The sequence below is a fragment of the Gavia stellata genome, chromosome 6 (assembly GCF_030936135.1).
Source record: "Gavia stellata isolate bGavSte3 chromosome 6, bGavSte3.hap2, whole genome shotgun sequence".
NCBI lineage: Eukaryota > Metazoa > Chordata > Aves > Gaviiformes > Gaviidae > Gavia > Gavia stellata.
The window spans coordinates 9,423,531-9,436,525 of record NC_082599.1 but is presented as its reverse complement, the minus strand read 5'-3'; the positions used below and the strand labels follow the sequence as shown (position 1 = coordinate 9,436,525).

The following is a 12,995-nucleotide window of genomic DNA, read 5'->3' as shown; positions in this document are numbered from 1 at the left end:
TTTCTTCCAACTGTATAACCCAAATTGGAAACACCTCTAAAAGCTAATCTCTAAATTCAGTTTAGGATTTTTTTTTTAAACCACCAAGTATGCACGACTAAATATTTGTTATGCAACCATAACAACTCTCCTTTTCAAGAAAGATTCCCACACAACACGAATACAGAGAATCCAAGGCAAACATGATTTGATCTCAAAACTTTAATAGTAAAAAAGTGTAAAACCAAACACACCGCTGAAAACTTATCAGTAAGAATGAGAATTTAAGTGTTCAAATTCAGAATAGTGCAAATTTTCTTCACTCCCCTCCTGCCTCTTCCAAACTTAAATCACTTTGGTTAAGATACTCAGAAGTATTGGCAAAAAATGAACTTTTGACTTACATTTTTGGCTGCATTATTTCTGACACATATAGATTTAGTTTCAGCCTTTACAAATAAATCTTAAATACTCCTCTATCAATCAAACAGCTGTAGAGATCACTGTCACCTTTACTTACATCTGGTTTTATAACATTTTGAAATTGTTTTCAAGATGATTACAAAACTGTCTCCCCAGCAGGTAGCATACTTAAAACAGCTGAGCTGATCCAGTCCTGATCTGAGGACCTAATTTCTTCAAGTAGTCCTACAAAATGTGATTATTTAGGTTTTAAACATTTGAGGAAGGATCTTATGAAATTACTCTTGATTTACACCAAAGAGAGATTAGAATTGGGGTCCGCTCTGGAATACAGACTTTGCGCTAAACTTCTCCTGCTATAAAAAAGCACAAGCAGCAGTTATAGCATTCCCTTAGAAGAGTGAAAACAGCCAGAACACTGCTACCTTGCCTCAACATCTTTTTTGATGGGTCAGTCTTTAACCAATGCCTCTAACTATATCTGAAGCCATGTAAGATTGGAAATGAACACAAAAAAACAATTGCATAATACAAAAAGGCAAATCCATAGAAGTTTACAAGTATACCATAACCACAAAATTGGAGTACTTCTAAAAATTTGGGTTCAATGAAAGATACAACAAAAGTAGCTTTACTAGTTAAATAAATTATTGCTCCATTTGACTCCATGCAGCATTGAAATGAACTCAGAACCCTTTTCTCTTTAATCTCTCATAAGAAATGATCGATATGGAAGAGAACATGAGGCTCAGATTTACTGTACATTGCACTTCAACTTTAAGACCTAACACTTGCTATTTAGGTCTCCTGTGGTCTAAGCTATCAAATGAATACGTTGTGCTCACCAGAACTAAGTATTAAGAAACACCAAATGTTTAATGTAGTGACATAAGCACTTTTTTTTTTTTAAGAAGGCAATCACAGATTGCAAGTTCTATAGGGCTGTGAAAAAACAAGTAGTGATCTCTTTCAGAAACTGAACTGAGAAAACAAGCTGTTCGTTCTTCTTCACGTACAGTTTAAATCACATTTTAGGCCTGCTTCTGTTTCCAATCATTTCAGTCAAAACCCAGACTCAAACAGAAGCATGATCAAGGACACCTCTGGGAGGAAATTGCAGATCTAAGGAGTTGGGGGCTCATACTCAATGGCCAAGCAATGGCCTGCAATGCATGTTTTTTCAGTGACACCAGACATTTAAGATACCCAAGACCTCCTTAAGTGAGATACTGAAGCATACGTCTAATATTAAGCAAGAGTACTCACACACACTTAAATTTCTTACTGAACTAGGGCCAGAACTTGATTCTTGCAAATCTGACTGCAAGCTTCAGAAGTAATGAAATTTCCAGTCAGAACTTCCTGATAAAGGTGACATTAGAACAAGATTGTCTCCAGTGTTCACCTATTGTACTGAAGTAATTTAGAAATTCCAAACTAAGTGACTTCCAACCTTTCGTCCCTCCAACCCTCTCTACTGTCAAAGACAGACACTTAATGCAGCATTACAAGTAAGGGCATGATTCCTTCATAAGATTCCTAAAGGCATTAGTGCAATGCCTTTTATCTGTTTCGATCACTCTTATTTTTAAATAACCCTATTTTTTAAAGATTTGGATAAATACTATTCCTATTAAACCATACTTCATCACTGTTAAGCACCATCAATCTACTTCCTTTGGGCACTGATACAAGAGCTTGTAATTAAATTTCAGTTTCAAGGCTTTAAAACACGGCAGCTGCTTCAATAACTTACATTGGAATCTAATACTTGGAAAACTGCCACTTAGCCTGAACAGTTGTATGCAACTTGGTGTTAAACTCTTCCAGAGAACAGCCATACGCAAATGCTTATGCAGTAAATCAGGGTAAGATTTCAAGATAAGCAGTTAATTTCACTTGGCTATTCTAAGAGTGGATTAATATTTTTTCCACAAGTCATTTGTGCAGTGAGCCCATAAAGAGATTATTTTTTCTAAATAATCTTCAATTTAAAACAGGAACACATCTTCGTAATGTTGCTTTCACACTGGCACCGTGCTCTTTTCTTCAAAGATTTAGTCATTGTGTGGTTTCTCTGGAATACCCTATGGATAAAAAACAACAAACACATGTTATATTTTAATGATAAGTGGTAAGTGACTACTATGCAATATTTGCAACGATTAAGTAGTCAACTAGCTTCAGTTAGGCTGACAATGACCTAGCGGACAAGTCTTCTTATAAAAGCTCAACAAGGACGTGCTCCTTAACTGTGGGTAAAAATGTCACTATGCCTCTGTGTTGCCTCAATTAGTGCATCTGATAAAAAGCAGTGCCATTGGTAGATGGATTTAAGACTTTGTTAGCTTTCCTCCCCATCTCAGTTTACTTCTTTGCAGAAGGTAAACAGTGCTTCACTTAATGGACATTAATTCAGTTTTTTTTTAACAGCCCTCTTTCAAACTGTCTTCAAGCATAAGTTACTTTATCTTTCCAATCAAAGCTTGGTATCAGATAGACTTACTCATTTCCTCCTAAGTCCCTTTTCTAGTATGAAATCCTATTGTATGTCAGTGTAAGAAATCTAACCATTCTAGAGCCAAAATGCTGATGTATTTGCAAGTACTGGCTGCGTTCACAGTTCTGCAGCCTCAAGCAGCAGCGAACAATAGATATTTGTGAGGTCCAAGTTCTGAATACCAGCCTATTTTGACAGATGTTGAGAATGATGGTTACAACTCAAAATGAAGTGTTGCCGTCCATTTAACCCAGCTGATGAGCACTGACTGAGCAACTTTAGGTGTCATAATGAGCAGTGAGAGCTGACGGTGGCAGCAGCACCTTCACCTTTTCTTTTGAAATCAAGCTATTAAATAAATTTTGGATTTCATCCTCAAGCTGATAGCAAAAAACCCAACGACCACCACCAAATCAACCCCCAAACCCTCTGCTGATTTCTTTTCTAACTGCAAAAGCTAGGCAGGGGCTGAGGAAGAACCAAGGCAACTTCACACCACTAGAGCATTTTCCACAGGTGCTGCCTTCTACTCTAGACATGCCCAGAAAATACGCACTGTTTGACCTGCAACTGTCACATGCAGCCAAACAGCTCAGGGACTATAGGAGAATATAACTAAAAAAATAACTGGTTTATTCAGGTTTAGTTTAAAAAAATGCAACATTCCATCTTCTTGCCACATTCACAATGGCTGACAAACAGACTGATGCTTTTGGGTCATCTCTGTACAAGAAAAACCCAGTAGACTGAATGCTACCATTCTGTTTTACAAGTAGAATTCTTTGAATTTCCAGCACAGAATGCCTCACAGTGACTTGCAGAAGTGTTCCTATGAAAATGTTGGGCTTCTCCAAGTTTTTCCAGAATAACTAATGGTAATGTAAAACACGTAAGAAGATACTTCTAGATAACCAGAACAGAATGCTTTGCCTTGCCAACTTCCCTCTTTCTTTGTAAGGAAGATGACAAGATTAACAGGAAAGTTGCAGGCAGGAACCATTCTGATTTTAACTACATTCAGGTGAGATGCCAGGTGAAAAAAAGTCAAACGAAAAAAGAAAAAGTCCTATGTACCTAAACTTATTTTAGCTCTTCTTTAAGGCTCCCTTCCTTTGCTTTCTAACATAAGAAGCATAGCAACTGGAAGTACTGCATGTGCCAATGTGAAATACAGAACTGTAGCATATAACATATAACTGACTGTAATTTTACTCTGAGACTCTGCTTGCAATAGCAAAGCTTAAATAAAACTATATTAATATATCTTTTTAACTTGATGTGAGTGGCAAATCTAAAAAGAGAAATTATGCCCTCTCTTCCCTCCACACATGTAGTCCTAAGAGAAAACACATGCAGATAGGATGCACCACTGGGATTTAAAGGGGGAGTAGTGAGCCTGTACTTTAAAGAACCTCAGAGTGAGCCAAAATCGACTGTGAAGTTAAGATTGTGACCATGGTCCTGGGAAATCTGTAACTTGGCATCAAGTCTGCATGAAAGAAAAACCTCAAGAACAGGAGTAGATTTGCCCCATGCTTTTTTTTTTTTTAAACAGTCTTGTCTACAAGAGGATACTGTCAATTTAGTGTAACTGAAAGTCAATACTAAAAAACCTGATCTTTAATGTTAGCCAGTGGTGGTCAAGCAACATGGCTCTCTTCCCCAGCTTGTCTGCAAGCCTGTCCATCTGCAGAATCAAGTTCAGACTATCTATATTAGAAAGACATCAGCATCCATCCACTGTGTTAGCAAGGCTAGGCAGAAGAGACAGAAAGCCTGTTCCAGGAAAGAGAGCTAGTTTTAGACTAATATTTTTACTCCCTCGCGGTCCCAAAAAGCAGCTCTCCCCCTTACTAAACAGTTCAGAGACAAATATTTCAGGAACCCTGAAGTCCACAAAAGCCCCTCCTTCAGTAAAAATTAAAAGGCACCTAAACCACAGCAGCCTTAGAGAAGTGAAATACTTGAAGGATGTTTTCCAGGACAAATGACTTATGTAGCAAAGAAGACAGAAATTAAATCAATACAGTATTAATTATTACTATCTATCATTGTCAGAACATTTTTCACAACCAAGCCTTAGGCTGATAGGCAAGCATACAGCCAGGTTTACTCTTAAGTATGCTACAAAGAAATAATTACTTAAGAACCTAGCAAATTAGATAGGCATTTATATTATCCCATATATGGAGTGATACTTGAACTACATCTTAAGTGGCCAGAAAGAGCATATTTCATTCTAGAGTGGTGGAATTGAATGCTATATAGGGACATTTCCTTTCATCTACATAAGAAAAACGCTTTACTGCATAGAGAAAGCCCATCTGTGTCTCAGTTTTCTAGCTGCATCTTTCTAGATGTTAATTCAAAGTACTGACGGAGCAGGAGTGATTAAGATTCTCACCAGAAGTGGTGTAATGATTCCAGTCTTATTTACACTGTTGCTGGAAAAAGTTAAATACAGAAGATACTCAAACACTTACTAAGACAATTCCCACTCTACTGGCAACACAGGTTGTACACTTGCATTTCAACTCTTGGGAAGATATCTATTCATCTCTGTCAATTTGTGAGTCATACCCTTAAAGGCATAGTTTGTTCTTGGACTAATAACAACGGAAGTTATTTGGATTGTTAAAGGAAATGCTAATTATACAGTAATTACCATAGCCAGTTGGCGTCCTATGTTTCCTACAGTCACACCTCCTGAGAAAAATATACATGGAAGCCAAGAACGGATGTAAAGAAAATCTGGGGATGTATACCTAGTAAACAAAAGGAAATAAGTTAGAGACAAGTTATTATCATCACCTGACTTACTGTTAAGAAGATGCTATAGAATGCCCTCCCTGGGCCCAAACAAAAAAACCAGTAACATAGAAGAAGAAAGAGAGAGACCAAATTAAGTCTGTAACTTAAGAAGCTTCTAAAACCCAAGGTCCTAGCCAGCAAAGTTTAGAAAATCTCTCTCCTGAGTGCCAGTTAATGATATACCAAGCCAGTAGAAGTTTAGTTTGCTGATCTGTTACCATTTCAACATATATCCCAATTTGTCTGCTCCCCACCCTCCATCCCCAGTTCTCAATCTGATCATTTTGAACAACTGGACAATTAGCTGCCTTAGACAAACAAAATGTCATGTTATAAGAACATGCCAAATATGTTAATAGCTAACTTCCAGTGCATGTGCACCCCTGTTTTTAGTTAAGACCAGAGAGTTGAAATAGTATTTTAAGAGCATAACTTACTGATAAACACCATTATATACAAGAAACTGGGTTATCAGAGTTGCTACAAACGCTATTGTAATTCCAAGTCCGAGACCACTTCTTGAACGATCAAACGTCCACCAAAGACCCAGTGACAAGGCTGCTAGAGTCAGGGACAGCTGGACGTTGTTTGCAAAATCTAATTTCTGGAAAAAGATGTTAAGGACAATCGTTTTAAGTCTGCAGACATCCTGCTGCTGAAATTGAACAAGGGAGAACTCAAACTGAAGTGAGCATGATTCTCCGTCTCTAAATACAATACATTAAGGATGTGGTTTTCAGACCTGCTGAGCAATCACAGCTCTTTCGCTGACTTTGACTGGAGTGTGAGTGCAAAGACAACACCAGTTTTTGGTCACACTGAGCATCTAAAGAATATAGTATATCATAATATATTTTATGGATTTTTGTCTCAAGTAACCTAGTTATCCCTGATGATTTAGCTTTTCTGCTCAAATCATTATTCAACACAAAGAACACTCTTACTGAACAGTTCAGTGTACCTCTGTAGTTAATTGTGTTAATTATTAGATGTAGACAACATACAGATTAAAATAACACAACTTACACTGTTATACTTGCAGTTAAACCAGACATACTATGATGTCTATGCCTCTCTCCTCCCAGAACCGCCCCCAACTACTTTTAAGTGAACTGTGGTATCTATCTTAAAGTAACTACTGTGGTGTACTGCAGGTCCCACAGAAGTTTATGTCTCTGCCAGCAGCATCATCCTTACCTTTGTAATTCTCCCAGACGTGAATGGGAGAGACTGTTTCATGACAACAGACTAAGCACATCGAGCAACAATGCAAACTAGTTCAAGGATACAGCACTTGCATGATTAATGCCAACGAAAACGGCTATACATCGCATCACGCTGGCCCACTCTCTCTTGAATTTGTGTGGTTCCCCAAGGTGGCTGTCAATGCAGGGATACAGCAGGCCAACAACAGCTGCAAGAGAAGTAACACTACTTGTACTAACCGTTATATAGTCATTACTTCAATATTACTAAGTATCAGTTTGGCAAATAAGTGCTTGATAAAGTAGTGAGGTGCTGATCACGCTACTGTAAGCCTGATAAAAAAAGACAATCATTATGCCCCCCTTTAGAAAAGAACCCCCTCCACTCTAACAAGCAATATTCTGTTTGAACCTTCAAAGCAGAGATATATATTGCGATGTTAAGGTATCTCACTTCAAGCTCCTTTTTTCCCATGAGCATATCTCATTTGACATCCTGAGCAGATGCTTGTTTTGTACCAATAAATAACAAAGCATAACAAAAAGCTTAATTACAGTGAGGAATGGAGTATGTGTTTATTGCTCACGTGCAGGGCAGACAGTTTTATGAACTTGACTCATTAGCTGTGAATCAGGCCCTGAATTAAATATTTGCCTGGACTCAAAAGTTTCTTGGCAGAGCTGCGCTCTCTCTCCTTCTGCTGGGCTGTAAGTCAGCCTATGCTGCCATCCAAATCAGACTAATTTTGATACCAAATAGAAGCAGAGCTGAATTTAAAGAAGCACCTGCCATCAGTCATATTTATGCCAGGGAAAAATAACTACTCACACTATTAACTAGACAAAGTTTGTATCCTCATATGGCATTTTCTCAGCCTTATCAGTCGGCAAATTGGTTGCAGAAGAAAAACATAGGCTAGTGTTAGCTCAGTTGCTAGCACAAACACTAGATGAGTTTCATTCTTCTAAACCTTGCAACTCCATGTATTGTCACCAACTCCAGGGTCAGCCATGCTACTTTAACTGTATGTAACATACATTTGTTTCCCTTCCTATCCCTTTTTTCCCCCTCCTTAAATTCCTAAGAGTAGTAACTTCTATGTTAAGACTACAAGACATACCATTCTATGAAAAACATGTGATCTGATGCTGAAACAGTTTCATTATTCTGATGGCAGTTACCAGGACTTTTACCTTATGATAACAGCTAAATGCCAAAGTTTAATCCAACTGTGACAGGACTACGAGAACTCTCATTAGAGCATATCTTGTGGCAATCTCTTTTTACTATGCAGTTTATCATTCATTCAAGTTTATGGTTTATCATTCATACTACCTTACCGTGAGGTACAAATAACACATGACAATATCACTGCATTAAAAAAAACTATGCAAGAGTTGTTTAAAGTACCTTCATTGCAAATTAAAAAAAAAAAGATTACAGTGGGTTTATTTCCTAAGATTTAACACCTTTTTAATCCCCCAGCCCTTCACCAAGGCCTTATTTTGTTCTGACAAGGATAGGAGGGGTTTATTAAGGCTAGCGCACCGGGTAAGCACCGGCGGTCCCGGTTTTCTGGGGTATTTTGCGCTGCAGCCCTGGAGGCGCCCCGGGCAGCGGGCAACGCGCGCAGGGGCGGGCAGCGGCGCCGCCGCACGTGACTTCCTTGTTTTCGGCCCAGCCCGTGGCCAGTTCGCGCCGGCAGCCAATGGCGAGCGCCGCCCGCCACTCACCAGTTCGCCGGCAGCCAATGGCCGGCGAGGGGCGGTGACGCGCGGCGGCAGCGCTCCACGGCGCGGCCCCGCCGCGGGGCGGAGGGGGGAGAGCGGGGAAACCCCGCGCTGAACTGACGCTGTCACTGGAGAAACACGGCGGCGGCTGCGTGGGGAGCGCGTTTCCACACTCGCCTCCGCGCCACGGCGCTGGAGCTGCTCACTGGCGCTTCCAGGCCGCACCGCGCTGCGGGAAAAACACACTTTGCCCACATTCGGAGTGCACCAGCTCAAAAAAAAGCCTTCGGACACGCGGGAAACGCGTGGGTGGCTCCTGCACGTGGATAAAGCTGGAGTGGGCACGCATCCTTCCAAAAGCCGGTGTTCACATCACTTACTCCAGGTGACGGAAGTGCTAAGCTCCCGCACACAAATTCAGCCCCACCACCTGTCCTCCCCACGGGAGAATGGGGGAAAAAAAAATCCCTCGTGGAGGTCAGCAACTCACCTGCTGCTGTCCCGCAGCACGGGGGCACCCACCAGGCGGAGGAGAAGAGGGTGGAAATCACTTCGTCAGGGAAGAGAGTCACATTTCTCTGGATCTGCAGCAAGTTCAGCACCAGGGCCATGAAAGCACCCACCACGAAGAGGACCACGCTCCTCTGCACCAGGTGTTGACTCAAGTTCAAGGTGCTGCTGCCGGTGGAGGTGCTGCTGGCACTGGAGCTGCTGGGGCTGCGCGCTCCCTGACCCACCGGCGTCAGCGAGGGGCTGGAGACGGAGGAGCTCAGCATCTCGCCCACCTTGGCGGCCAGCCCGGCAGCCGTGTCCCCCAGCTGGGCTTTGTGCCTTCCCCTGGCAGCGCAGGCACAGCTCCAGGCGCAGCTCTCCAGGCGGGGCATTGGCTTCACCGGCGTCCTGAAACACAGGCACGGGGACGGTCCGTTAAAACCCCCAACAAGGGGGCGGGTCGGCCCCTGACACACACCGCTTCTTCCTCCAGCGCCAGCCAGGCCCCAGGGGCAGCGGGCAAACGGCTCAGAGCCCGACGGGCCGGGGGGAAGGCGGGAGCCCCGCAGGAGCGGGGTGACCTGACCCACCCGAGCAGCCACAGGGCCAGGGGCTGCGCGGCCTCAGCCCGGCCCCAGCGGGGTCCCCGGGCCCAGCGACCCGCGGGGCTCGGCCCCAGCTGAGGACACGGACGGGGACCCCCCCCGCCCGCGCCTCCCGTCAGACCCGCGCAGCCCCTTCTCCCTCGGGGACGGGGTTCGCTTCCCGGCTCGGGGACCTAAAACCGCCCCCCCCTCCCCGGCCCTGTCCCCGCCGGGCACCGGGGGCGCGGCTCTCCCCGACCTCTCACCTCAGGGGGCTGCGCCCGCTGCTCCCGCCGCTGCCTCGGCCCCTGGGGGAGGGCGACCGGCCGCCGCTCTGCCGCCTCCCTCCCGGCTCGCCGCCGCCGGCCCGCGCCCCGTGTAAGGTTTATAAGCCCCCAGCCGCGGCTGTCACGTTACCCGCCGCCGACCTACCCGCGGCCGGAGGCAGCGACGGGCCCGCCGCTCCGCTCCGCCACCCCTCCCCTCGGGCCGGGCCGCGCCGGGCGGGGCGGGGCCGGGCGCGAGCGCCGAGCGCGGGAGCCGCCGCGCCAGCCCGGGCGCCCGCGGCCGGTCGGGTGAGCCGCCGCAGCCAATCCCGGCCGGGCGGCTGATATGACGTGCGGGACACACCACCCGCCTTCCCCCCGCCCGCACCGCGGCTGACGGCCCCAGGACCGCGCGGGCCGCGGCCGATGGCGGGCGGGGCGGGAGCGCGCGGAGGGCGCGCGCCGCCGCGGGGCGGGGGAATGAGGGGGGCACGCGAGGCGCCCTCAGCGCCCCTCCGCCGAGGGCTGTAACCGCCCGCTGAGGGGCGAGCCCTGAGGGCAGCCCGGGGCCCACCTGCACCCGCCTGCACACCCCGGGGTGGCGGCGGCGGTGCTGATACTGATGGTGGTGGTGGTGGTGGTGGTGCTGATGCGGACGGTGGCGGTGACCTCCGCGGCCCAGCCCTCGCCTGCTCGCCCAGCCCGCCATGGTGGGTTGTCCCCTTGGGCCATGGCGGTTAGCCATGGGGAAGGTTGAAGGCCTCTGCTGCGGCGTCTCCTGAAGATCGAGGGATCGGTGATCCCGGCTGTTGTAATTCTAAAACGGTGGTGTAAGGAGGTCTCGCCAAACCCAGGACTGCGTAAGAAGATCGTGCCAGGCCCACTGTGTCAGCAGCCACCCATGGGGGGTGCCCGGCGGATCCCAGACTCCGGACTGTTACCGTCGGTGCTGGCAGCCTGGGCAGCTAGTCTGCCAGCACCGGCAAAGCCTGGGTCGTGATGCACCCAGCCTAGTGTAGCATCATTAAAATACAGTTAAATGCAAGTTCACCCTCTGGATTCGGCAAGGGTTTGGAAATTGTTGACCTAGCAGAGACGGTTAAGTCTGTGTGCTGTATATAATGTTAGAGTTTAGCACCAAAAGTTGTCTACAGAGCAGGACTCAGCTGCTAGGCTTCATTTTTAATAAGCCGGTTCTCCGTAACACATGGGAGGCTAGTGTGTTGATGGTAGGAATAACTGGATTTCTTGTTTATTTAGCTGGCCTCACTGGAGCCAGCAGGTCTTCTTTTTCACGTGAGGTATGCCCTCTTTACAGTTGGAAAGATTAAAGGACCCACTGGCTTCCCAAGCGATGACACTGAGGACTTAAGAACAGTTGCTAGCCATGCCCGTGACAGGCAGAATGATGGTCCAAGTTCTTGGACCATCAGTGTTCAGTGATGGTTCAATGATGGTTCCAGTTGTCTTTCGTCGATGTGTTAAAGGTAACAAATAAAAAAATATGGAATCAATTAAAGATACGGAAAGAGGCAGGTCCCCTATATACGGTAAGAGTAAAATTAATCTGGGATATGGTTATCCCTTCTGATCTTTGCTCAGTTCTAGCTGGGATGCAAAGAGTTTGGACCGCTGAGCCTGCTGAGCAATGTGCCTTTGGACGAGGTACTCGACTGTTTTGGTGATAGCCAAATTGTTAGTGCCACTGTTGGAAGTGACAGAAAAGCCCAATATTTTTCTCGTAATACTGACTAGCTTGGGATCAGCCCAGTTCTGTCTCGCAGACTTCACTGCTCGACCATCATATACATGTTCTCTGTACATGGAATTGTAAATATTGTTTCCATTGCTGTTCTATCTCAATACTGTACCAAAACAGCTTTTGGTTTTAGTCTCATATGCTGAAACTGTTGGTATTCTTCCATCAGGTTTTTTAAGACATGATTTATTTCCCTTTCTTCATTTTTTTCTGACCAGGCGGACCTCCACTGTAAGCTGGAGTTAATTATTTTCAGTGAAAACAGTCTTAATACATTGTCAGCATTTTATGGGTTCCTCTGCAGAAACACTTGATTTGTTCCAGGAAATCACATGCAGACGTAACACTTCCCTTCATGGCAACCATGTGCGAGTTTTGAATTGACACAGGCAATTTATCTGTACCCCCAGAACACTAAGCTATACCTTTGGCAGCTCTAAATAAGGGCTAGAACTCATTCCCTGGGAGATTTTCTTTCTTGTTGCATCACTTTGAGATTTATCAACAGGACTGTGGATCTGAGATAAAATGACCCATCTTTGTAAGAAATCTCTTTCTGGAGTTGACATATGGGAAACAAATATAATTCATCCTCACTTGTGCTACATCTCTACTTTATTTGAAAAGATATCTTTCTGTGTTACAATTTTTTCCCCTGAGTCTTACCACATTCTCAGTGTCTGTGCAGAGTTCACATTCCCTTGTGCTGTGTCTGCTAGTTTTCTTTCCTGAAAGAACCTCTTAAGCATTTTTTTATCCTGTGTTTTTCCTTTCCTCATGGGTGTGTCTCCTTTTCTACTTTCTGCAGCATCTTTTTATTACTTTTTTTTTTTTTTTCATATTCATAATATCACGTGGTGGTGCCCTTCTTTCTTCCAGGCTTCTTTCAGACAGCAGAAACCAACTTCTGAGATGGTAAAACTTGCAGCTTTGCTAAAACCAGCGGAAGCAATACGACCGTGCACTAGATGAGAAATTGGCCCTGAACTTGTTTCTCTTGATGTTACCTGCTTAGAATAAAGGATAAATGCCCCTTTATGTTTGTGTTGCTTTACAGTCATATTGCTTTGCTATTCCTTTTAGAATCCTAAAAAGGGTTAGGCCTTTGCGTGCTTTGATTAATGCCTGAAATTTTATGCTTAACAGTTATTTCTGGAAAGAAGTGCTCCTGTGTCTTTGTAAGATTAATGACATCGTTATTTTTATCTCATTCCTTAGCAAAGACGGCAGAATCTGGAAGTACTC

The 12,995-nt window shown here is 44.8% G+C and overlaps 1 protein-coding gene across 1 annotated transcript; it reads right to left on the bottom strand.

Annotated features, from left to right (window-relative positions):
- Window positions 1–231: 231 nt before the first annotated feature.
- Window positions 232–10,001, bottom strand: INSIG1 (insulin induced gene 1). The gene is made up of 6 exons (XM_059818502.1): window positions 9,992–10,001; window positions 9,140–9,549; window positions 7,003–7,127; window positions 6,151–6,317; window positions 5,568–5,667; window positions 232–2,489 (listed from the first exon to the last, which is right to left on the bottom strand). Exons 2-6 carry the CDS (start codon window positions 9,531–9,533, stop codon window positions 2,460–2,462), a joined length of 816 nt encoding a protein of 271 aa, XP_059674485.1. The 5' UTR covers window positions 9,534–9,549; window positions 9,992–10,001; the 3' UTR covers window positions 232–2,459.
- Between the last annotated feature and the right edge of the window lie 2,994 nt (window positions 10,002–12,995).